Raw genomic sequence first — 26056 nt, forward strand, 5'->3', positions numbered from 1 at the left:
AAGACAATTGTGTAATGTTTCTAGAACTTGCCACTTATTTCAAAGATACATAGCTTACGCTGTGATCATACAGTAAGAGTTTAGATGAATTCTCAGACCCTCAAACCACAAAATTAATCTACTGATAATAACAAAGCCAAGATAAGATATAACCTTAATGCCAGAAAATGATGAATTTCCACAATGTCCTCCATTTACAAGTTATTCTCTGAAATGTCTCAGGAAGACTTTCTACCTAGCAAACTGACCATCACATGGTGAACAGTAACTAAGAGTGTGTGCCCTTCTCAGCACTCTGTTTAAATGACCAACACAACCGATAAGGAGACTGTGTGCATCACCAAGTGCTAAGGAAGCAAATTCGCTATCAAATAATCTCTTTGAAAACTTAAAATATTTGAGCTGTGATAGATAAAAATGTTCCCTCCAAAATGAAATATGTCTTCATAAAATTTCAGTGTTCTTCAATTACTTATCTTGAAAATCTTTAAAATCTACATTAAAACTTATTTTCTATATATCCAACAAAGAAATTTAAAGTGAAATTAATAACTATATAGAAATAATAACACATTAAGTAAAATACATAATAAAACTGTAAGAAAAAGGTAAAAAATTAAGACTGAAATTTTTCATTCAGTCACCATCATTAACATTTTTTAATCCTGACAACGAGGAAATTAGAATAATTTTATAGAGACTATGTTTCCACAAGGATAACAATTATTTTTAATACTAAAATATTCCCCCCAAAATTTAAAGATAGAAATGTTCATTTTAAAAAAAAAGAAGCTAAGGAATTGACCACTAAATGCTTCTAATGTCATAGATCTATCTCTGAACAAATATAAAATATCTATTATCCACTGTACAATTTTCAGCTATGGGAAGTGGTATTGAAACAAAATTGGGGGACCTGGGAGGTTTCTGTTTAGTTTTCTTTTGAGGTAGGACTGAGTCAAGCGATGCAGCTGGCCTTGAATTCGCATTATCACCATTACAGTCTCCGTAGTAGCTGGGAGTGTCAGCAAGCACCACTGAATCCAGCTTAAAAGAGTCTGACTAACCACTGAAAACAAAAGCTGAGTCACCCAAAGTGGTGACATGGCCCCCTGTGATCTTTAAACTCCTACACACAGTCATGCTCTGTCTTAGCTGTCTTAGAAAGAAATCTGAAGCTTTTGAGCAACAGCACTTTCACACCTCCAGCCAATCAGCTAATAGACTCTAGGGAAACTACGATGGACATTGGGACAACCTCACACGCTCTAATCCCGATCAAATTATGCATCTTGCTTGACACACCATCACAACTGTTTCTGCTTAGGGAAGTAGGAAAGAGGCAATATTCCTGCAAATCAGCCAAGAAACCCATGAGAAATGACACAATTAAGTTAGCCATTCATAGTCCTATGAAAAACAAAAGGCCAGAATTTTTCTTAATATGGATAGACAACGTTTGCTTTATTTTCTATCTACCAGAAAACATTAAATACGTACACTAATTATCCCATCATCATAAAAGTATAGTATGACTTCCAAAATAGAAACAATTATGACTTACTTCCATAGCACAACTTTCTAAAGCATAATGAGCAACCACTAAAGTAAAATGAGACCTCTAAATTGTATGCTGTCATCAAATGCTAGAAAATGCATAGGCATTAATTTCTGTTGGTAAGTTAAACCACTAGTGAAAATCTGAATCAACCTGTCTGTATAACCATATCTGTATAGCCTTAATGTCTTGAAAATACAGAAAAAAACTCATGGTTTTCACTCTTAACTTATGTGTCTGCTTAAGACTCTTTCTGATTAAATGAGTTTTTATCATAAGAACACAAATATACAAATGAAAGATGATAAAAAACATTCACTGCGTCGTACAGGAAAAGATGATGCAAAGGTCTAATCCTGTGTTTTCTTAATTTTACCAGATACTATAAAAGAATCAAATCCTTGAAAACAATTTAAAATATTTAAGTTGATAACAATTAAATAAAGTCTATATATACACAAACCCAGAAAAGAAATGTATCTGTTTTCATGATGATCTGAATTCAGCTTGTATCAGTCAAGCATGAGTGAACAGGTAAGAATCAGCAAACTCTGAACAATTCTCTCAATATGCTTTCATTAATTCAGTGAAGTTTAGTATTCTTTCATAGGACTAAAACATCAGACACTACTGTAAACAGAATACCACTGAGTCATATGACAGGCAATTTTTTAAAAGATATTTCATTGGTTGAAAACGTAACACAAGTGTTTATCACTACTACTGTCAGCTAAGAATAGCTACTCAGTATATACAGAGACAATACATGTATTCTGTGTCTCAGCCTATCAAAGGGTTTACATGAAATGTCAATTGGAGGAATATAAAATGAAATCAATTCTCTTATAGGAAAGCTACACGTTTTGGAAGAAGAAAGCAATTTTGTGGCTGCCATCAGCTCTAGACACATAGACCTGACATACGTGTCGATCCTTTCATCAAAAATCACTATACTTAGTCCAAAGCTGTCATAACATAAAACAGGTAACTCTGGTGTGAAAAGGAAGTTTAAATTCCTCAATTCACAGATACTAAAATAATACTTATTATGTGACTAGAAGGTTAATAAGCACACTAAAGAAACGTATTTAATAAATAAACAGTAAAGCCAGCAGCTTATGCTTACTTGGTTACTAGAAAATGTTGATGTCTGCGTAGCTATGCAAGGGGAGACTACAGAGTCTATGCTCCTAACACGACTCAGGGGTACACTGCTCTCATCTCAAGAACTAGAACTGAAGAACAATACAATATAAATCCTCGATTCACAGAGAGCGTGCACTCTTCCAGCCCTACCTGCTGGCCTTTTCCTACCCCAGATAGTACCCTTTTCCTTCAATGTCTCCCACCACACGGAAAGGAGGGAAGAAAGGAGGAAGGGAGGGAGGAACAGAGGGAAGGAAGGAAAAAGGGAGGAAGAAAATATATAGATAAGCTACATAGATATAGATAGGTAGATAGATATAGATGATAGACAGACAGATCATAGCTATATTTAAATCTGGATCTAGCACGAGTGAAAAACACATGACACTGTCTCTTCCCCCATTACCCCTTAAGTCCCCTACCCCTCACATACAGTCTAGCTGGTTTTAAAATGTTATTCATAAAACAATGCTTTAAGTAGTCATTTTGGGAAAAATTTTAAGCCTTACAATTTTTATTATTTTCAACTAATTGAAAATAAGTATCATAAATATTAATTGAAAAAGTTAAAGAATACAGAAATTTCACCAATACAAGTAGGGAACATTAATAAGAAGAACTGTGCATCAGATATATTCCTTCTTCCAAAAAATACTATAAAACATATCAATCTGTGATAGCCTATATAATTTACAAAATTTCACTTTATTGTTTTAAACTACAAATAATATACAGTTTTCCTTTTGAAAACCTGACAAATTTTTCAATGAAAGCTTTGCTAAATTTTCATTTCGGTTTGGTTTGGGTTGTTTTGCAATGGAGTTTTGCATCGTTTCCCACGATGTCTCCAACTGCCATCATCTTGCCTAAGCCACTCAAGTGCTAGAATTAGAGGTATATAACACTCACCACACATGGCAAAATTTTAATTTTTAATTAAAGACTTACTAAAGGCATTGTTTCAATGAGTAGATAGAGATACTGAAAATTATATATCAATTACTGAAAATAAATTGTTGACAGTAAAGCAGACAGCACTATTTAAAATTAGCAAGGTAGTATCTTCACTTATAAATCATCACATAAATAGTGTAAGAGGAGGCTGATGGTATCAAAAAGCAGTTTGCTTTCTTAAACTTTATTATTTATTTTCTATAAAACACTGCTTATTCAATTGAGTTGATAAATAAATCTCTTTGATAACAAGAATTAAACTCTAAAGGATCACAAATTATTAAAGGAAGGGTTTTTAAGTGATAGCTATCCACTGGAAATAGTAATTATGCAGTCACTTGAATAACTACTTTTTATTTCACTATGACAGTACCAGCATAAGTTATATGCATATTAAATTACTTAAAATTAATTATATAAAGTATTATAATCTAAGAAAGTCAAACTATTAATAATTAAGTAGCCAATTCCACACTCACATGCAGATAAAGAAATATTACAAAAATAATTATCAAAGGAAGGATAAAAGTTCTCAAAGGCCAGTGACAGAAAAAAATGTGAATTCCTCTGAATGAATATGAATATCCAATAGGTATCAAGAATCATAAAGCAGAAGAAATATTCTCATGGCAGATCCTGACTGGAAAACAAGCTACAATTTGCAAAGTGTTGTGTAAATCAGCAAAATTAATAACAAAAGCAGCAATAATTATAATATTCCAGTACTGTAAATTCATTTCTATGTTATTGAAGTTTTAAAAATGACCTGTGGGGACATTTGAATCTATTTAACACAGTTTTATTTTAACATATTACATTTATTATATTGTTTATATATTATTATTTATAATATTTATTTATAATAAATATTTCTATTTATTATATATTATAATTTTTATATAACACATACTTACTTAAGATTACATAAATTGAAAAAATTACTAAAATGTCAACTATATACCTCCACCATAGCATACATCGAGCTGTCCAGAGAAAACAAAAAAAGATATAGCAAAGGACTTCTCAGGCATTGTGCTCCTGAAATTTTGGCCTGGACAGTTTTCACTGGGACAGTTTTCAAGGGACTATTCTGTGCACAGTAGATGTTAACAAGCTCTTGATAGTATCTAGTGGTTCTGCCAAATGTCCCAGTGAACAAAACTGTTCCCTACTAATAATTACCAACACAGATAACAGATACATTATGTAGACAAGGGGGTAGACAGACAGATGGATGAATGGACAGATAGATAGACTGACATATAGTAGACATTAAGCAGCTAATAAAACTAAAATTAAATTAAATTTTAAGTTTATAAATTTGAACAAATTAAGAAGCAAAATTTTAAGCTAAATCAGTTGTTTATACTGTCAAAAAAATAAACACACTATCAATCTAAGGCAAAAAATTTCTTAAGAAATAGTCAACGAATAGCTTTCTCCTTATTCTTACTGCTATCTTTCAATGATACCCTACCTTCCTGCCGTCTCCCAGGAATAAAAACAACTGCAGTCTGTCCTTTCAGTTTTGAACGCAAGAGAAGAGCTTTCTGTCCTCTGACTCTACGGGTGGTCCTGAAGTGTTCTCTGAGGTGACTGACAGGTAAGTCTATTCTGCATTTACAAATAAGTCTAATAGCACCTGCATGTCAACAAGAGTAATAATCTGTTACAGCAAACCAGAACGAGGTCTGTGCTCACTTACTACCCAGACACTTCTGTTTCTGCGCCTGACGGCTGCAGAGCTTACCATCGATGTGACTGACCGCGCATCTTCTTCGTAATTTACCACCGGAGGTGGTTCTTTCCCATCATTTTCTTGCACTTTTTGCTCCAGTAATTCTTTCTGTGCTGCACACTTTGCCTCAGCACATCTCAACTGCTGGACTGACTGTTTCAACTCTTCAAGTGCCTGTTTTTGTCCCAGAAGAAGCACAATGCTACAATAGAATGAAATAAATATATATTATTTTACAAGAAGTAAAAGCATTAATGAAAAAGTGTGTGTGACTCTGTGTATGTCTGTGTGTGTGTGTGTCTGTGTATGTATGTGTTTGTGCCATATGCATGTATGTTTGTATGTCTGCGTGTATGTCTGTATGTATATGTATTATGTGTATTGTATGTGCATATCTGTGTGTGTCTGTGTGTTATGTGTCTATGTGTGTGCAGATTATGCTTTTGTAAATTTTCAGTACTCCTTTACAGTCATAAAAATATGAAAACAGATTTTAATACCAATGCTTACTGGATATTTGAATTAATAAAAAGAAAATAAGTCACTCAAGACATTTTCAAGTAAGTTATAATTTATGGCATTCATTTTCTTTTATACATAAACCATCTACCTCATCAGGTGTTAGGTTTAGGAACACAAGCCTTAAAATGATTGAAAAAAAATGACAAAATAAAAATATTAAATTAGTTTCAAGTCTCATGGATTATATACTTAAGGTATGATATGTTCCTGGGGTAAAACTAATAAAATTAAAGTGATGGCCACAATGTGAGCACAGCTCAGTACACACACTGATGTACACACTGAGCTGTGTACAATATGAAATGTGTGTCTTAATCTGGGATAAGTAACAAGGCAGGGTCAGACTTGACCATAACTGACTGAGCATAAGTCTACGAATCTTTCTACTATGGCCAACATGGAGACAGCAGATTCTCCCACCCCTCCTTTAGAAAGTTGGCCCTTTAGGGACTCCCCACAGTGGGAATTTCAAACTAATTTTCCCACAACAAGGCCACCATAAAGATAAATAAAGTGCTGCCAGGAATGTCTTTACAGAATATGACATTAGCATCTTAAAAGTGCACTGTGCTAAGTTATTAATAGATAAGAAACAACAGACTCAAAATCAGTGACTGCTTCTGAATTAGATAGTGAGGTAACTTACTTAAAAGAATGAAAACATAACCTGAATAAATACAGAAAGACAGAGCCACAGTTAAGTTACTGAGTTAGATGTCTACTGACAAGTGATATTTTAAGAACTCAGTTGCAGTCTGAGCAGGGACAGTTCCAGTGACCACAGTAAAAAATGCTGGTCTTCTCAATTACAGTTCAAGGAATTTCAGAGAACAATGTGAAGTTGGGGGAAACAGAACTTATGATTAAGAGTATTTGTAGAAGACCTAGAAATGTCCAGAAGACAGATTGCTCTAAACATCAGAATTTAATAAGTTATAATTACCATGCATATCATCTTCATCGAGTAATCTGTGACCTATTTTTAAGATCTGTACAGATTTCTTGGTAAATTCATGCTGGCTTGCGTATTAGTTGGTAATTGCTTTTTTTTGCAATAAATTGGCATTTCTATTTCTCAGAAGATCTATTCAAAGAATGTTAATTTTTAAAACCATCATCAAATCAGGAAACCTTGGAAAAATTCTATCTGCTTACACATTTTGAACTTAGTGGAGGGAGGAAAGAGGGGGGAGTTCCTAACATACACCAAACACAAAGTACCACAGAATCACAACAACTGTGACAACAGTATAAGAAATAGTTCTAAATATATCAGGTAAGATGTCATAACACATTTTCACATACAACCAGAAGATTATTCAATGAATGATTTATCACATGCAGGCAAAATTATGTGGTATACTTAAAAATAATCCTCTGAAAGGACTGTTATCAACAGTCTTACATAAAGGCTAGCAGGGATGGAAAGAAAATATCTAAAGGCGGATAACTACACATATAACGAGGATAATAGTTGCAAAGGGTAAATGTTAACCAAATAGCCAAATAAACACTTTAACTGGCACTCTGGGAGGTGGAGGCAGGTAGACCTCTGTGCGTTCGAGGCCAGTTTGGTCTACAAACTTGAGTCCAGGACAGCCAAGGCTACACAGAGAAAACCTGTCTCAAAACAAACAAACAAACAAACAAATAAATAAAACTTTTTAGCTGTGTATTTATAGTAAAAACTCACTCATATAGCACTCACGGGGACCTGGACAGATTCAAGCCAGACAGGGTCCCAGAGAGCGGGAAGTGGACACAGGGTCACCCCTAAGAAGGTATCTTACAACTGGTAACCTGCTTGCAAAGGAAAACTTAGTTTTCACCAGTAAAATCTCACTGGGTATATTATGGCACACCAGAGCAGGGCCAACACAAAACAAACACAATGGTATTTTTGTAGAAGAAGAGGGTAAAATAATAGTAAGAATGTCTGAAAACATCATATTATTAACTACCCAAAAAACTATAAGGCAATAAGTCTATGTGTTTCCATAGCAGGCAACCTCAGTTCCTACCTAATCCAGGGATAAGCTTTTCAATTTCCTTCAGAAGCTGCAAATATTAGCAATTTAGAAGCACATATTAAACCCGAAGATTTAAGACCCTACTGTATGTTGATGGGACAAATAATTCTTAATATTAAGTAAAAATCCATTCAGATTCTATTATTTAGAAATAAGTCAGAAATATGAACATAAAAATAGTATTTTTGAAGAAATGTAATTTTATCATTTTATTACTTTCAAGTAACAAAGAATATGAATATAATAAAGTATTATAAAAATAAAGATAATGCTTTTTCTTAAAAAAACGGGTTGGACATTTATGACCACACCTGGCCCTAAAAATAATTGTAAGATAATGTTTTAAGCTAGTGCAAAAATTATACTCATTACATATGTGTATTTTAGTACAGAGATAGATATTTAAATCTATATGTAAATGGATATATGATTAAAGGATAGATAAATGGTAAGTTGATAAGCAGGATGGATGGATAGATAGATAGAAAGAAAGATAGATATGAGAGGAACAATCTAAAAGACAAACCCGGAAAATATTAAGGGAAAAAACATAAATGTACCATCATGGAATCCTATTCAGAATATTTGTTTGGCAAAAGATTTTAACATATAAATATGAAGGCAAAATTCAATACACCAATTTCTGAATCAGTGAGCGCAGTAACAAAACAACTATTTTGTCCCATAAATACATTTCATATTTTAATTCTCATATTATGGCCCAAAGCCAACAATAAGAACTCGGGGTGACAAAGGCTACGCGATTGGGTCCACTCTGGAAACCTAGCCCTGCTAACCCTCCTAACTCCTACAAATTCTATGACCCTGCAAGGCCTCCGCAGGAGGATAACGCCCAGGCCAGCTCCCCCCCTCCTCTGGGTACCTCTATTCCAGGGTGCCCTGCCTGGACAGGCCTCAGCTACGGGGCTGCCATGTTGCCTGCGGCCGAACGTCCCAGCGCTACAGCGCGGCCACCCTGCGGAGCCATTAACGGCACACGCCCTCACGCACGTGTGAGGCAGCACCGCGAACTGAAGGTGGTGAAACTTTCAAAGAACAGAATAGGAGGGCTGCCGAGGGGGACAGAAGGGACACGGAGTAGAAAAGCCTGTCAGAGGTGGTCAAGAGGACCAGAAAGAAAGCTGCCAAATTTAGCTACCCTATTACAGGCCACGAGTAAGCTTTGAGATTCTTTCTGACTTCTATAGTAATGAGGCAAAAGCTAGGTATGTGTGAGTTGAGAACTAAATGGTAATTCAGAAAAGGAGTAAGAATTACTACTAAGATGAGTTCAAACTCAGAGCCAAAGAGAAAGCGGAAGGAGATGCGGAGAATAAAAAAGGGTTTTCCCAGCTGGAGGTACAAGGGAGCGAGTGTCCAGCATTGCCGGCAGGTGTCGGCCCTGAGTACTGTTCCCAGCACCTCAAAGGGGGGTTTGGAGTCAATATTTAAAAACTGAGCATAAGGACCCTGTTGGGAGGAAAACGTAAAATATAACATACAAAATAACACAAAATTTCTGGAAAAATAAAAGATATCAAGACTTTACAGAATCACAAGAAACTGGCTTGGAATAAGTACGTTCACTGTAAAAATAGGCATTAAGGATGGTAGTAAGGGGGAGAGTAAATTCGGGCATCTAGTTCCCCAAAATAAGGTCAAAGCCATTTAAAGCTTTACGTTTTTCTGTGATATCGACATTCATTCGACTACAGCAAAGGAAGTGAGAAGATCAGCAATTTGACAGAAGTAGAGAATATCTGAGAAGTTATAATAAAAATAAGAGCAGATGTAGATGAGGGAAATCTAACAAACCACAAAACCCAAGAGCCTTGAAAATGTAAAGCACTTGTGAGAGTATGGGAGCAGGCAGGACTAGAGCAAGCGTGCCAGTATATACTGTAATTTTAAGTCAGCACAACTATAAGTCAAGAGAAGGTGCAGGATGAGTAGAGGGTGCAGCTGTTAAAATGCCCTCCATGCAAACGTCGGAATTAAGTTCCAATCCCAAGCTCCCACATAAAAGCCAGGTGTGTTGGTGAGCATTTGAACCTCAGTGCTAGGTGGGAGGAAGGGAGACACAGAAGATCCTGGAGCTCATGGGTCAGCCAACATACCCAAAGTAGTGGGCTCAGGGGTTCAATGAAGGAGTCTGACTCCAAAAATAAAAGAAAGAAAAAAAAAAAAGGAAAAGAAAAAAGAAAAAAATTCGAGGATACCTAACATTGAACTTTGGTTTCCATATGCATATACATTTGTGCATGTATACAATACACATACATACACACATACACACACACACACACACACACACACACACACGCAAAAAGTGAGAGAGAAAGAGATGGAGAGAGAGAGAGAGAGAGAGAGAGAGAGAGAAGAAGGTTAGGAAGATGGCTCAATTTGTAAAATCCTTGCACCCAAGCATGAGGTCTTGATTTCAATCCCCAGCATTCACAAAAAATAGGTTATTGCCATTGATCTTGGTTGCCCCCCTAAAACTTGATAATATGACCTTACTACTAAAGACACCCCATGCTTTGATCATAGAACATGGAGAGATTAAACTGGTACTGACCTAAGAGCTTCCTTCCTACCTGCTAGCTTTCGTAGTATAATAAGATACTTTGCAGGTTGTTAGGGGAGAAAAGCTATCAACAGTCTGACACAGCTTTTGAACCTTACAAACTACAATAATGACTGACTTGACATCTTAAAATACACTTTTCTGTGCGAGAGTGGCATGAATGCTTTGGGGAGGTCAACAACTTTCTAATTGCATTTAAGACCTGTCCTGCAGGAGGAAACTCATGCCTGGTATTATAATTGAGAACAAGAACCTGTGGCTGATAAGGTCACAGGCACTACTTCTAGGAATCTGCTAAATAGGCACAGAATTAAAGTGCCCCCTAGGTAAATATCCTTATACACCAGTACAACACCCACCCATCACCAAGTAAGCCTCTATATGCAGTGGATGGTTGTTAACGCAGAGATTACTTGGAATGCTCAGTCCTCAATGGGACGTCTAGATCACACACTTTCCCCCACAAGGCTCAGGGAACACTGTAGAAGGGTGAGTGAAAATATTTTAGGTCAAAAGCCAGGAAGACTGCTGCCAAGTAATGTCCTTTGGACATTCATGATCTCACAGCAGCTGTGGTCGACAACACAAGACCCACACAAGATCAAGCCGGTCCAAACTCCAGCATAGAGAGAGAAGCCTGCACACCTAGCTAATTGGCAATTAACGGCTGCAGAGAAAGGGAGAGTCAGTTTTCCTCACAGTGTGGTAGGCTTCCCTGCTCCCCAGGGTGGTGCCCTACACCTATGCACACACTGGCAGCACTTGAGTGGCTGGGAGGGGTAGAATAAAAGGCAGAGGAGAGCAACAAAGAGAAGACATGAAGACGGGAGGGCATGAGGTAGTGGCGGGGAGTCAGAGGGGAGACAAGTAGTGTTGGTATGATTTAAATACATTGTATTCATGCATATTATGCATATTCATTTAAAGAATAAATGAAAAACAAAACTCTAAGGCCAAGCATACAAGCACCTATAATCTCACTGCCAGGGAGACAAGAAAATCCCTGGGGTTTGTCAGCCAGCCCATCTAGTTACATCATCAAGTTACAGCCCAATGAGAGACCCTGCCTCTAAAATAAGCTGAGAAGCAATTGAGGAAGACAACTGACATTGTACTCTGGCCTTCACATACATCTCAAAAAAAAAAAAAAAAAAAAAAAAGAAAGAAAGAAAAAAAAAGAAAAAGAAGAAAAAGAAAAAAAAAAGAAAAGCCAGAAATGTACTAAGACAAGTAAAATCAGAAGACCCAGAAAAGTATTTTCAAGTCAGAAATCAGCAACACAAACACCAGGAAAGCAAAAACAGCAAAGTAAATCTGAAACTGATCTTTATATACAAAGTAGATTAGTGTAATCTAATTAGTTTATTTGGTTGCCTTTTAATGTAACATCAGGCAATCTCTAGAGAATACCTCTCTGTCCCCCTTTATACAAAGGGGCCTACAGTAAGCGTCATTAAAAAATATATAGATGTTGAGAAAAAAAAAGGCAGCTTTTAATAAAGGATCCTTCATGAAACATTTCAAACTTTTAAAACATTAAGACGTGATCAGGGCATTACATTTACAAACACAGGACCAGTTTTTTGTTTGTTTGTTTGTTTTATGAAGAATCTGTCTTAGTCGGGGTTTCTAACACTGTGACAAAACTACGAACTAAATCAACTTAGGAAAGAAAGTGTTTATTTTGCTTACATTTCCAAATGACTCTAGCTTGTGTCAAGTTGACATGAAAATGAGCCATCACATTTTACAGAACCACAGAAACAGTTTTCCAGAGTCATGTGAAATTTCATCATTTCAACATGAAAACTGCCATTTCTGGAAATGCCATGCCCATACCAGCACGTAGCAAGCATTGCAGTAAAAATGCATCAATTAAACTTTCAGATGGTTTTCCTATTACTCACTCAGACTTCTTTTCGCAGGTCTCAGAAGATTCTTCAATCCTCTTCTCTAGCTCCAGGACTGCCTCCTCCTTGCTTAAGAGCAACTGCTGTGTCTGTGTAAGCTCTTCTGCTAAGGTCTTCAGCCTAGAAGGAAGGGCATCACTATTAGTCAACACACTGAAAGTGCTGATGTGCACAGACCCAAAGACCATTCAAGCATCTGAAGCTTTTGGCAAAAGTCAAGACAGTAGCACCGGTAATTTACTCTAAGATACAATTTCGGTTCCTTGGTTGCACTACCTATATAGCAAATGCTAAATAGAAACGTGGCTACTTTATTTTTTGTTGGATGACACAGAAAACATTTCAATATTCCAAGTGAGTATGCAGGAAAGTAGACATAACTGTGTGTGGTGTAAGGGTCAGTGAAGTAGGTGTGAAGAACACGGCCATGAATGAGGCTGTAAGCTTGGGCAGGGAAGCTAGTACTCCTGGAAAGTGTATGTCCATAGCCTTATTTCTTTGGAGAAAGGGTTTCTCTGTGTAGACCTGGGTGTCCTTGAACTCACTTGGAGACCTGCCTGCCTCTTGAGGATTAAAGGCATGCAACAACACACCATGCAGTCTTATTTCTTAAAATGGGGCGGGGGGGGGGGGAAGTTAAGCAAAAAGTCAGGAAAGATAAAAAGGACTAAAGTGATGAGCATTTATCATGTCCTAGGGAAAGTATGCTTTTGTGAAAAGATCACACTTTCTGTTTGCAGATAAACACATAGCTGCATTCTGGCTTTGCCCATTTATCTATAACTCAGAAAATTCTTCAGCTCACACCATCTATTTTCTCATCTGCAATTCTGGAACTGAAAAGAACTGCTTCATTAGCATTGTTTTTAGAGAACGCTGAAGGAATGTATTACATATATCATACATTAGCTGCATTTTGGTACTGTAAGTGGTAATCAGTATATTTTCCATGTATACCTTATTCTGTCTTTATATCAGTCTTCTATAATAAATATTATTACATTTATTTATAGAAAAGAAAGTGAGACTCAGTAATTTAGCAGTTTGAATTGACGATGAACTACTTCTACATGCACACATACTGAGTTAGACATATCCTCTGATTTAGAATCAAAGAATTTAATACACAAAATTAACAGGTATTCACGGGCTAAATAATATGTCTATATAAAATGGATTCATTCCTTAATATGAATATTTATATAATAAACACACAGATACCCTTATATCATATTAAAACTTATCTTCAGACCTTCAGAGCAAAATGCTGAGGGCAGTGTGAATAGGAAGAACCAGAAACAGTGAGTAACACCTCTTGAAAAGACATGTCTGCCCTTGCCAGAAGTACAACAATAGCCTCCTGCACTCCTGTGGGTAATTCAGGGTCAGACATTCCCTTGTTGAGCAGTGGTTCTCAGCCTTCCCAATGCTGCAACCCTTTGATACAGCTCCTCCTGTTGTGGTGACCCCAACCATAACATTATTTTCACTGCTACTTCATGACTGATGAACCATAAGGTAATACCTGCTATGCAGATGGTCTTGGGCCACCCATGTGGAGAGGTAGCTAACAGAACTCTTAAAGCAAACTCAGACTCTTGAGTGGCATGCTCACTTGGCTATCTCCTACTGTGCGCAGTGTGCTCCGTGCTCTCAGTCTCACTTTAATAAAGCTATGCTACTCCACCATGTCTTTCCAATTCACTGTTCAAGGCACAAAGAACCCAGACTTCATGCCATAGGACAACCAAGACCCCCTCTAGTAACAATACAAAGTCCAAAGGATACAAAATAAAAAACCATTTAATTACTCTTTCTGTAAAAATTTAGTTGAATTTAAGGTAAAAGAGATAAAATTAATTGCAGTTCAAGTTAAAAGCAAAAGCCCTCTTACTGCAGAATATTTCTTAGAAAAAAGGAAATTTTATATATATATATATATATATATATATATATATATATTTATTTAAAGTAGAAAAGTAGCTGTGGGGTCAAACTGTGGAAGAACCCTCATATGACTACATGAACAACATCTGGGCAGCAAAGAAGAACTCCTATTTCAAGAATAGAAACACTCCAGGAGTCACGGGAAGGCAGGAAAAGCAAGCAGCATGAAGAAGGGAGCTCAAAGTGCAAGCATTCCCCAGCTCAGAGCTGCCCAACAGAGGGAGTCAGGAGGACCCAATGCCTTACAAGCAAGGTGGTGGGAAATGCAGCCCTAACAGAGGGCAAACCCACATTTCCCACAAGGTTTTAAAACATCTCAAAATGACACCTGCATGACAAGACAGCATTAGAAAAGAAAGCCAAGTCCCCTGCATAGCACACCATTTCTCAGCATGTGGCAACGAGGTGCCACCTGGAGAAGGCTCCTATCCTTAGGAACCAAACAACCACATCAGAACACTGGCAATCAGGCAATCACGAGTCAGGGTTCCTGGGGCCACTCTGCCACTGTGGCAGGGACAAGTTGCAGTTGTAAAATGGGGAGAGAGATTCTGTCACAAACCTAACAAGAGGCTTTAACAACAGAGAGTGAGAACCTTAGAGGGAACTTCAGTCAGGTGTCCTGCCCTCAAAAGAAACAACTGCATGTGCTTCAGCCTGGTCATGTCTGAGTGCTGACACCAAGGCAGAAAGGTGCTGGCTCCACCCCCATTCTCTCCCCATCCCCAGCATCAACCTACTCAGGATAGAAATCAGTGGACTTTGCTCCTCCCCCTCCTTCAGGCATCCAGAAATAGACTGCAGGTGGACATTTACCCTGCCCTCTGATACACAATTCTGCAGATGACAGGGGCTGTGGTACAGACGCGGTAAGCTGTGGGGTGAGTGTGCACAGACAACCTGCTGGCCTTCGACGCCCTCCAGCAAGCCTGCTGTGCCAGCCCCACCCACGCCCACTCATCTCCAGTTAGCAGATGATCTAGAAGCCGCTCCAACCCAAGGCCGTTGACGAGGCCTTCTCAAACACCTTCATTCTGTTCAGTGTTTTTTTGCTCTTATCTAATTTTATTTATCTTTAATTGGTTTTCCTTCTCTTTGACATGGCTTCCATTTTCCACAAATCTTTCTTCTTCCACTTCCTTACTTGATTCATTTTTAACATTTTAAATCTGTACTGTTTTAGCCCCTTTCTTGTCCACTCTCATTGGTACTGAAGTTGTTGTTCTTTCTTGGTTCATATACTGTATATCTGATTTGAACCCATACAGTCACTGTGCCTTGTTTTCTCCACTCTCGACACCACCAGGGATTGAGGCCAGCACCTCAAAGACTTTTGCAGAGTGCTTTGTTGCTGAGCTACACACCATCCCAGCTGGGAAAGACTGCACATTACTGTACTCATGACCTGATCCCAGCCAAATCTTTCCAGATACTATAGATAAAGATTACGCAACTCCCTGTTGGCAATCTAGCTCCAAGATGGCACAACCAGAGGGAGCCTAGAGTCCTGTTCCTAGACAGTGACCACGTAGGAACAACAGAGAAAAATAACCAGAGAAACAGCATCATTTCACATGGATTTCACATGGATGGTTTCCACACCCTTTCAGAACACAAACTGCTGATAAGTGAAGAACTTATCAGTGTGCCCTCTCTATGTGCCTCTCTCTGCCACAGTATATACATACATGAACTATTATCAATATTAAAATACATGCTAATAAATCATCAATATTATAATATATGCTAATAAAACATTAAAAGCATAAGAAAGACATTTTTACATTTATACATCCCTACAGAGGCATAAATTTAATCACATAAACACAAGTAGCATGAAAAATCAGTCAACATGAATCCTCCAAAAAGTCTGTAATTTCCTAGTAGATAACTCCAAAAAATCTAAATGAACGATACGCTAGACAAAGAATGCAAGAGACTGATTTTAAAAATGATGAATGAATTTAAAGAGGATACAAATATACAGCGGACTGAATTAAGGAATATAATATAGGATATGAAAGAGCAATTCAATCATGAGATTCTGAAAAAGAACAAAACAGTAATACTGAAAACTAAAAGCTCAATGAAACAAAAATCTCAGTTTAAACCTTCATCTATAAACTGAGTTACATAGTGAAGGACTACTTAGGCTTAGAGATATATTACTATATTCAAAAAATAAAAAAAGAGAAAAGTAAAATAAACAAAAGGGGACAGCAAGATGACTCAGAAGGTAAAGGTATCTGAGGACCTGAATCTGACCTCTAGAATCTATACCAAACAATTACATAAAGACAGACTTCATAAAGCTTGGTTCTAACCTTATACATGCTGTGGCACACAAATGCCCAGACCCACAGATCACACATGAACAATAATAAAAATAATAATTAGAAATAGGACATACAAAATACATGGGGCATCATTAAGACAAAAGCCTCCGAGAGCCACTAAAACAGAGTAAATAACAGCGATAGCGTAATGGGTTCCCAGAGGAAGTTAAAAGGAGGGTGAGGGACCGGTAGGATCAAGATACAATGACTACATACATGAGATTTTCAAAAACTAATAAAAAAATAGAAAACCTATTCAGTGAACCAATGTCAGAAAAATTTCCCAATCTTCAAACATGAACATCTCCATACAGGAGTCATTTAGAACCTCAAGGAGACATGACCAGAAAAGAACCTCTCCTGAACAAACCAGAGGTCAGTTGCCAAGGAAAACAACAAAGCAAGAGTATTGAAAGTTACAAAAGAGAAGCACCCAGTAATTTATAGTCACAAACCCATTAGTACAACAGTAGATTCTCAGTGGAAATTCTAAAAGCCAGGCAGGAGCACATGGAATGAAGAATTTCAAACCCTGAAAGAAAATAACTGCCAACCAAGATAACTCTATCTAGAATCCACAGATCTGAGGAGAAAAAAGAAAGGACTTTCTAAGATAAACATAAGAATTCAACACCAGTAAATCAGCATATAATACAGTATCCAACATAATTCAGTAAGCCATAGAAAAGATTCATAATGTAAAAATTAGTGAACATGGACTATTCCAAACAACCAAGAAGAAAGTCCAAAGATGACAGGAACTAGTAATTACCTTTCAGTAATAATCCTGACTATAAATAGTCCCAGTTCTTCCATTAAAAACAGGAGAGGGGCTAACTGGATTATAAAGCAAGAACCACAAGTTGGTTGCATTAAGAAACTCACCCTATCATCAAAGATATATACAGACTGAAAGTGAGACTTTAGAAAAAGTTATGGAGCCTGGTGGTGGTGGTACACACCTTTATTCCCAGCACTCGGGAAGCAGAGGCAGGCATCTCTGTGAGTTCGAGGCCAGCCTGGTCTTCAGAGTGAGTTCCAGGAAAGTCAGGACTATACCGAGAAATAATGTCTTGAAAAACCAAAACAGAAAAAAAAAGAAAAGAAAATGATATGGCAAGCACATAGACTCCTCAGCAAAAAAACAGCTACACTCATATACAACAAAAAATAACTCTAAACCCAAACTGATCAGAAGAGACAAAGAATATCAATACATATTTATAAAGGAAATAATCTACAGGAAAATACAGAAATTATAAATATATATACAAGAAAAATCTGGGCATTCAATTTTATAAAGCAAACAAACACTACATAAAGAACATAAAGGAAAAGCTGGGATTCAATGCAATAATAGGATGTATCCTTTGATGTCACATTTTCACCAACAGATAGCTCATTGAAACCAAAACAAACAAACAAAAACAGTTATATGATGTATTAAATGAACTGAACAAACACGTGTAGAATATTTCATCCAACCGTTACAGAATATACATTCTTTCCATTAGCATATGGAGCATTTTCTACATAGAAGTTTTCCAAAATAGCTCATATTTTAGGTCATAAAACAAAGCAATAAAATTACACTTCTACAGGATACTTCATACTATGGCTACCATTTACAATCAGCAATACCACATTAATATTATAAGTCATCTACTCTTTAAAAACAGGCACCACCTTAAAGTGAAAAGATGGAAAAAAGTACTTCAGACAAATGAAACCAAGAAGCAAACTTGCATTGCCACTCTAATATCTGACAAAATAGACTTTATAACTAATCAGAAGAGACAAAGAAGGGCACTTCATTCTAATCAAGAGATCAATTAGTCAGGAAAGTATGACAATACTAAACATATATGCACAAGCTTTGACACACAGTTTCATTTAAAATCATACTAATGAAATTAAATTAAGATTAACACAAACCCAATAACAGAAAACTCAACACCTTATTTTCTCCCCTAAATGTGTGATCTGAACAACAAAAAGGAAAAACTTCAGAATTAAATGACATCTTAAATCAAACAAACCTAGCAGATACCTATATACTATTCCACCCAAACACCCAAGAACATACATTCTACTCAGCAGCATGTACAAGCTTCTCCATAATAGAGCCACACCAGAGCACAAAGCAAACCTTAATAAACACAGAAAATCTGAAATAATTCTATGTATCACATCTGACCATTATCCAATAAAACAAAATCAATATCAAACAAATCTCTAGTAAGTGTATAAACTCATGAGGATTAAGCAACTCATTACTGAATGAAGAACGGATCAAAGGAAAAACAAAAAGATTCCTAAAACTAAATGAAAATAAAAACAGAACAAAACAAAACACCTCTGGAATACATTAAAAGCAGACCTAAGAGAGAAGTCTGTATCCCTAAGTGCCTATATTAAGAAATATGAAAGAACACAAATGAATGATTTAATGATGCAAAAGACAGGATTTGGAAAATCAAGTACAAACCAAATCCAAGCCCAGTGACCAGTAAGAAACTGTAAGAAATCAAAGCAGAACTTAATAAAATAAAAACAAGAAAAAAGAATACAAAGAATCAATGATTCTACATTCTGGGTCTTTAAGGAGATGAGATAAACGAGATCCACATCAACTGTTGGCCCAACTAACCAAGAGACAGAGAGAGAGAGAGAGAGAGAGAGAGACAGAGACAGAGACAGAGAGAGAGAGAGACAGAGAGAGACAGAAAGAAACAGAGACAGAGAGACAGAGAAGACCCATATTAACAGAATCAGAAATGAACAGAGAAACATTACAACAAACACCAAGGGGATTCAGAATATTATAATGCTTTAAAAAACCTGTAATCTATTCATTTGAAAAATCTAACAAAATGGGTGAATTTAATTTCTCCAAACTACGAAAGCTAAGCCAAGAAGACACCAACAAAGACACCAACAACCAACAATAGACCAAGGACAACAGACAAAGGGGACTGAAACCGTAATACAAACCTTCTACAGAAAGACTACACCTAGATGAATTCCCAGCAGAATTCTACCAGGCTTTCAAAGAACTGCAACCAGCCCTTCTTTAAGTCTTCAAAACAGAAGAAACAGAAGGAGCAGTCCCAAACTGGCTCTATGATGGCAGCATTCCTCTAATACCCAAACCAGAAAAACAAACGACAAAAAAGCAAAACTACAGGCTGACTGATACCTGTGATTAACACAGATGCAAAATTCAATAAAATACTTGCAAATTAAATACAAGCATGTGTCAAGAAGAGCATCCACTGTGATCAGGTTAACTTTATCCTGGAAATTCAGGGTTGGTTCAACATACTTAAGTCAATAAAATAAATCTTATAAAAATCACATGATCATCTCAATAGATACAAGAAAGACTCACTTGACTTCATATAAATCAGATGGCTATAGTTTGTCAAAGTTTGCCTTTGACAAAACCCATCAAACTTTCATGACAAAAGTCCTAGAGAGAGTAGGACTAAAGAGAACATACTTCAACATAATAAAAGCTATATTTGACAAATCAACAACTAACATCATCCTAAATTGGGCAAAACTCAAAGCAATCTCATTAGAATCAGAATTGGAACAGGGAAGCCCATTACCCCACTCTCTTTCAATGTAGCACTTGAAGCACTTGCTGGGGAGAAGGAAATTAAAGGAATAAAAAAAATACATTATCCCAATTTGCAGATGATATAATACTTAAGAGATTAAAAAACAAACTGCACCAGAAAATTTCTAAAAATAATCATCAATTTCAGCAAAGTGGCAGAGTACAAAACAAAACACAAAAATCAGTAGCCTTTCTATATAGCAAAAACAAACTCACTAAGAGATCATGGGAACATTTCCACTTACAGAAGCATCAACAGCCAAAACATCTTGGAATAAATGTGGACAAGGAGATGAAATACCTCCATGATAAAAAGGTCAAACTGCTTAAGTCAAATATTGAAAAAACACTAGAAAATGGAAGGGCATCCTATGCTCATGGATCACTATAATTTGTTTTGTGAAAATGAGTACCCTACCAAAAGCAATTTCCTAATCAAAATACCCATAACATTCTTCACAGAAATAGAAAAAAGAAATCCTAAAATTCATGTGGAAAGAGAAAAGATCCAGGATACCAAAGCAATACTAAGTAAAAAGAACAATGGAAGGACTTCTTTTCTAGATTTTAAGATATATTATAGTGCTACAATAATAAAAACAACATGGCAATGACATAAATATAGGCATGTAAACCAATGGAATAAAATAGAAAAAGGAAAAATGAGTACTTGTAATTAACCCTCTGATAATTGAGAAAAAGGCAAAAATCATATCCTGAAGAAAACACAGCATGTTCAACAAAAGGTCCTGGAAAAACTGGATGTCCATGTGTAGCAGAATAAAATTAGAGCCATATCTCTCACCCTGCACAAAAATTAGGGTCAAGTGGATCAAAGATCTAAACTTGAAACCTGAAAAATAAAATTGCTAGAAGTAAATATGGCAGTGTCCACAAGACACAGGTATAAGAAAGGACTTTCAGAACAAGACTACATTAACCAAGAAATTAATGCCAACAACTGACCAATGAGTGGACCCCTTGAAACTAAAAATCCTCTATATAGCTAAAGAGAGGAATATTTTCCAGCTATACATCGGGCAGAGGATTAATATCCATAATACACAAAGAACTCAAAGGTAAGGAAACAAATGACCCAATTTAAAAAATGGGCTAGAGTTCTAAACAGAGAGTTATCAATAAAAGAAAAAAGTGGCTAAGAAATCGCTAAAAATCATTTATCACCCATAGCAATTAGGGAAATGGGAATTAAAGAACTGAGACTTCATCTCACCCCAATAAGAACAGGTAAGAACAACAAAACGACTGACAACAAATGCTGGTAGGATATGGAGAAAGAGGAACCCTCATTCACTTTTGGTGGGATGCAAATTTGTACAAAGCATCAAAAAGCTAAAAATGAAGCAACTGCATGACCCAACTAAACCACTCCTTGGCATATGCCCAAAGGACTCAAGATCATTCTCCACAGATACTTGCTCAGCGGTGTTCACTGCTGCTGCACTCACAAAATCCAGGAAATGAAAACAACCTAAATGTCCTTCAGCCAACCAACAAATGGATAATGCAAATGTGATACACACACACACACACACACACACACACACACACTATATGGACTATTATTCAGCTATAAAGAAAAAAAGAAATTTGCATACAGACAGGGTCTAGGAAAGGTTGTAGTGAGTGACATAACCAGGAAAGACAAACAGCACATGTTCTCTCACATCTGCAGTTCCTAGCTCCAAATCCTCAGATGTGAGTATACAGTGTGAAGTAACCATAGACACCAGTAAATTATAAAGGGACCACTGGTGGGGGGAAGGGAGGAGAATAACAAGACATAGCAAGGAGGGGATTCCAACTGGGAAGAAGTGAGGGAAGTCAATACAGAAAGAGAAGGTTGAGGGACAAATAACACCAAGGTTGTTTGATAAAAGTCTCAAAGAATCAATATTGTTTTATATTCACCTAAAATTACACAATGCATATAAGTATGTACACACATACTTTAATCTTAAAATTAGTTAAACCACTTGGGTTGACAATGATCTGGTGACAAGGGCCATGGACTGGCAAAAACCCCACTATCTGGCAGGAAAAAAAATCCCTCCTTTCTCGTGGTTGGTCAGCACAAGTGACTCCTCAAACAATACAGTACTCCTTGGTTGCTTTTCATGGGTTAAGAGTGGGCCTCTACTGCTGAAGAAACCACATACTTAGAACACAGGATTAGGATAATCAGAGTGGGACCTGACCTGAATAATAATGCATATATGCTCTTTTTTATATTCTGAAAAGATACATAAAATGTTGTGTGAATTATTCTTGGAAGGTAGTAATACAGATGTTTACAAAAAGAAAAGTTATGATGTTCATGCATATGCTTTTGTAAGATCACAAAAATTTTAACATTTGCATGCATTGATTGCATTTTTTTCCAAATTATGCATGGGTTTGAACCCAGGGATTTGGTTTCGATGGACAGAGAAATGTAATTATACTATAAACACAAAGAAAAATAAATATAGAAGATTTGTGCCATGTTATCAAAAGTCCTCCATAAAATTCTATGATGCCTCTGAAGAAAGAATTAGAAGAAGATATCAGAAGATGGAAAGATCTACCATGCTCATGGCTTGGCAGGATTAACATAGTAAAAATGGCCATCTTACCAAAAGCAATCTACAGATTCAATGCAATTCCCATCAAATTACAAACACAATTCTTTACAGACCTGGAAAGAAAAATTCTCAACTTCATATGGAATAACAAGAAACCCAGAATTGCTAAAACAATCCTCTACAATTAAAATTCTTCTGGAGGTATCTCCATCCCTGATCTCAAGCTGTACTACACAAGAACAGTAATAAAAACTGCATGGTACTGGCATAGAAACAGAATGGTGGATCAATGGAACCGAATAGAAGACCCAGAAATAAACCCACACACTTATGGACACCTGATCTTTGACAAAGATGCCAACACCATACAATGGAAAAAAGATAGCATCTTCAACAAAAGGTGCTGGTCCAACTGGATGTCTACTTGTAGAAAAATGCAAACAGATCCATACTTATCACCCTGTACAAAATTAAACTCCAAGTGGATCAAAGACCTCAACATAAAACCAGACACATTAAATCGGTTAGAAGAAAAAGTGAGAAGACCCTAGAACTCATTGGTACAGGAGACAACTTCCTGAACAGAACACCAACAGCACAGGCTCTAAGAACAACAATCAATAAATGGGACCTCATGAAACTGAAAAGCTTCTGTAACGCAAAGGACACTGTCATCAAAACAAAACGAATGCGTACAGATTGGGAAAGAATATTCACCAACCCTTTATTTGACAGAGAGCTAATATCCAGTATATATGAAAAACTAAAGAAGTTGAAAAGCAACAAATCAAATAATTCAAATTAAAAATGGGGAACAGAGCTAAACAGAGAATTCTTGATAGAGGAATATCGAATGGCAGAGAAACACTTCAAGAAATGTTCAACGTCATTAGCCATCAGGGAAATGCAAATCAAAATGACCCTAAGATTTCACCTTACACCCATCAGAATGGCCAAGATGAAAAACTCAAGTGACAATACATGCTGGAGAGGTTGTGGAGAAAGGGGAACCCTCCTCTACTGCTGGTGGGAATGTAAACTTGTCCAACCACTCTGGAAATCAATCTGGTGCTTTCTCAGACAACTAGGAATAGCGCTTCCTCAAGATCCAGCTACACTACTCCTAGCCATATACCCAATAGAGGCTCAAGTTCACAATAAGGACATTTGCTCAACCATGTTTATAGCAGCTTTATTTGTAATAGCCAGAAGCTGGAAACAACCCAGATGCCCCTCAACTAAAGAATGGATACAGAAATTGTGGTATATCTACACAATGAAATATTACTCAGCAATGAAAAACAAGGAAATCATGAAATTTGCAGGTAAATGGTGGGAACTGGAAAAGATCATCCTGAGTGAACTATTCCAGAAGCAGAAAGATGTACACGGTATATACTCACTCATATAGACATGTAATATAGGATAAACCTACTAAAACCTGTACTCCTAAAGAAACTAATCTAGAGGGAGGACTCTGGCTAAAATGCTCAATCCCCATCCCAAAAGACAAAGAAGATGGACACCAGAAGAAGAAGGAAACAGGAACCAAGTTAGGAGCCTGACACAGAGGACCTCTGAACGACTCTGCCCTGCAGACTATCAAAGCAGATACTTATGGTCAAACTTTGGGCAGAGTACAGGGAATCTTATGAAAGAAGTGGGAAATAGTAAGATCTGGAGAGGACAGGAGGTCCACAAGGAGAATAACAGAACCAAAAAAAAATTGAACACAGGGGTCTTTCCTGAGACTCATACTCCAACCAAGTACCATGCATGGAGATAACCTAGAACCCCTGCGCAGATGTAGCCCATGGCAGTTCAGTGTCTAAGTGGGTTCCACAGTAATGGGAACAGAGACTGCTTCTGACATGAACTGATTGGCCTGCTCTTTGATCACCTTCCCCTGACGGGGGAGCAGAATTACCAGGCCACAGAGGAAGACAATGCAGCCACTGCTGATGAGACCTCACAGACTAGAATCAGAAGGAAGAAAAAGAAACCCTCCCCTAAAAGTGGACATGGGGAGGGGCATGTGTGGAGAAAGGGGAGGAAGGGAGGGTTTGGGAGAAGAGGAGGAAGGGAACTAGAGGGGGGATACAAAGTAAATAAAGTATAATTAAAAATAAAATAAAATTTTAAAAAATCCTATGATGCTGCAACTACATTTTAAAGATATCAGAAAATGTTATCTAAGCCAAGTCAACCCTTTTTTCTTTTTGAATAAGAGAAGAATACAAAGTCACAATTAAAATAATAGTATTGGAAATTTAATACAAGAAATCAAAGAATAAAAATAATTTGATCGGTCATTTATACTTTTGGGGAAATTGTGTCCAAGAGTGCTTGTAAAATTAAAATGGTGCTAACTAGTGGTAAAAGAATATTGATATGTATGTTTTAGAACATACATAGTCCACAACAGGCACTTTGGAGCTGTGTATCTTTTCACACAAGTAAATCCTTAAACATTGTTCAGCTGGACTAGGTGGTGGAGTGCGTGCTTAATGTGAATATATGTATTTACATATATGTTCTGAATTATAAGCTGCTTAGTCCACATAATGTTACTTGTATGTGCATTTTCCAGGGCTGCCCACTTAGTCCTGGACAAAAAACTGATGCTCGTTCCTCGCCTTCCCAGTTTCCCCCAGTTGCCTATAGTGCTTTTGTAGGGCTGGGGCCTCCTGGACTTTTCTCTGTCTACTTTATTATGCTGGTGTCACAAGACGGTTCCTAATTAACCAAGCAGTTATAAGCTACTGTTGGATATATTCAAACAACTCAATGTAGTCTACTTCCACCCAACAAATCCAACTATTTCTTTTAAACAGTTTTCCTCAAACTGACTTCCTAACATCTGCCTTCTAAATTCTTTCACATTTCCTCAAAGCTCTCAAGCCACTAATCTGAATACAGCTGACAAAAATTTAGTTGTGTTCAACTGCAGACCTAACTTAATATTCTGCCGCCTAAGTCATAAACAAAATAGTCCACAGTATAACTTATAACAAAACACTCAAAGTCAGTCAATTGGAATCCATTTTCTCTTCTTATTTTGACACAAGAGACATGAACTGATAACAGAAATAAATGAAATGCTGCAGTACAGGAAAGT

The 26056-nt window shown here is 36.9% G+C and overlaps 1 protein-coding gene across 4 annotated transcripts in view; it reads right to left on the bottom strand.

Moving 5' to 3' along the window:
* The window catches only part of Fer (FER tyrosine kinase), a 304379-nt gene that overhangs the window by 219875 nt on the left and 58448 nt on the right, over window positions 1-26056 (bottom strand). For all 4 annotated transcript variants that reach the window (XM_060368266.1, XM_060368267.1, XM_060368264.1 and 1 more), the window contains 2 exons: window positions 12443-12565; window positions 5409-5598 (listed from right to left, as the gene is read on the bottom strand). In XM_060368266.1, the coding sequence (XP_060224249.1) occupies window positions 5409-5598; window positions 12443-12565 (313 nt within the window). The remainder of the gene's footprint in view (window positions 1-5408; window positions 5599-12442; window positions 12566-26056) is intronic.

The sequence above is a fragment of the Meriones unguiculatus genome, chromosome 15 (assembly GCF_030254825.1).
Source record: "Meriones unguiculatus strain TT.TT164.6M chromosome 15, Bangor_MerUng_6.1, whole genome shotgun sequence".
NCBI lineage: Eukaryota > Metazoa > Chordata > Mammalia > Rodentia > Muridae > Meriones > Meriones unguiculatus.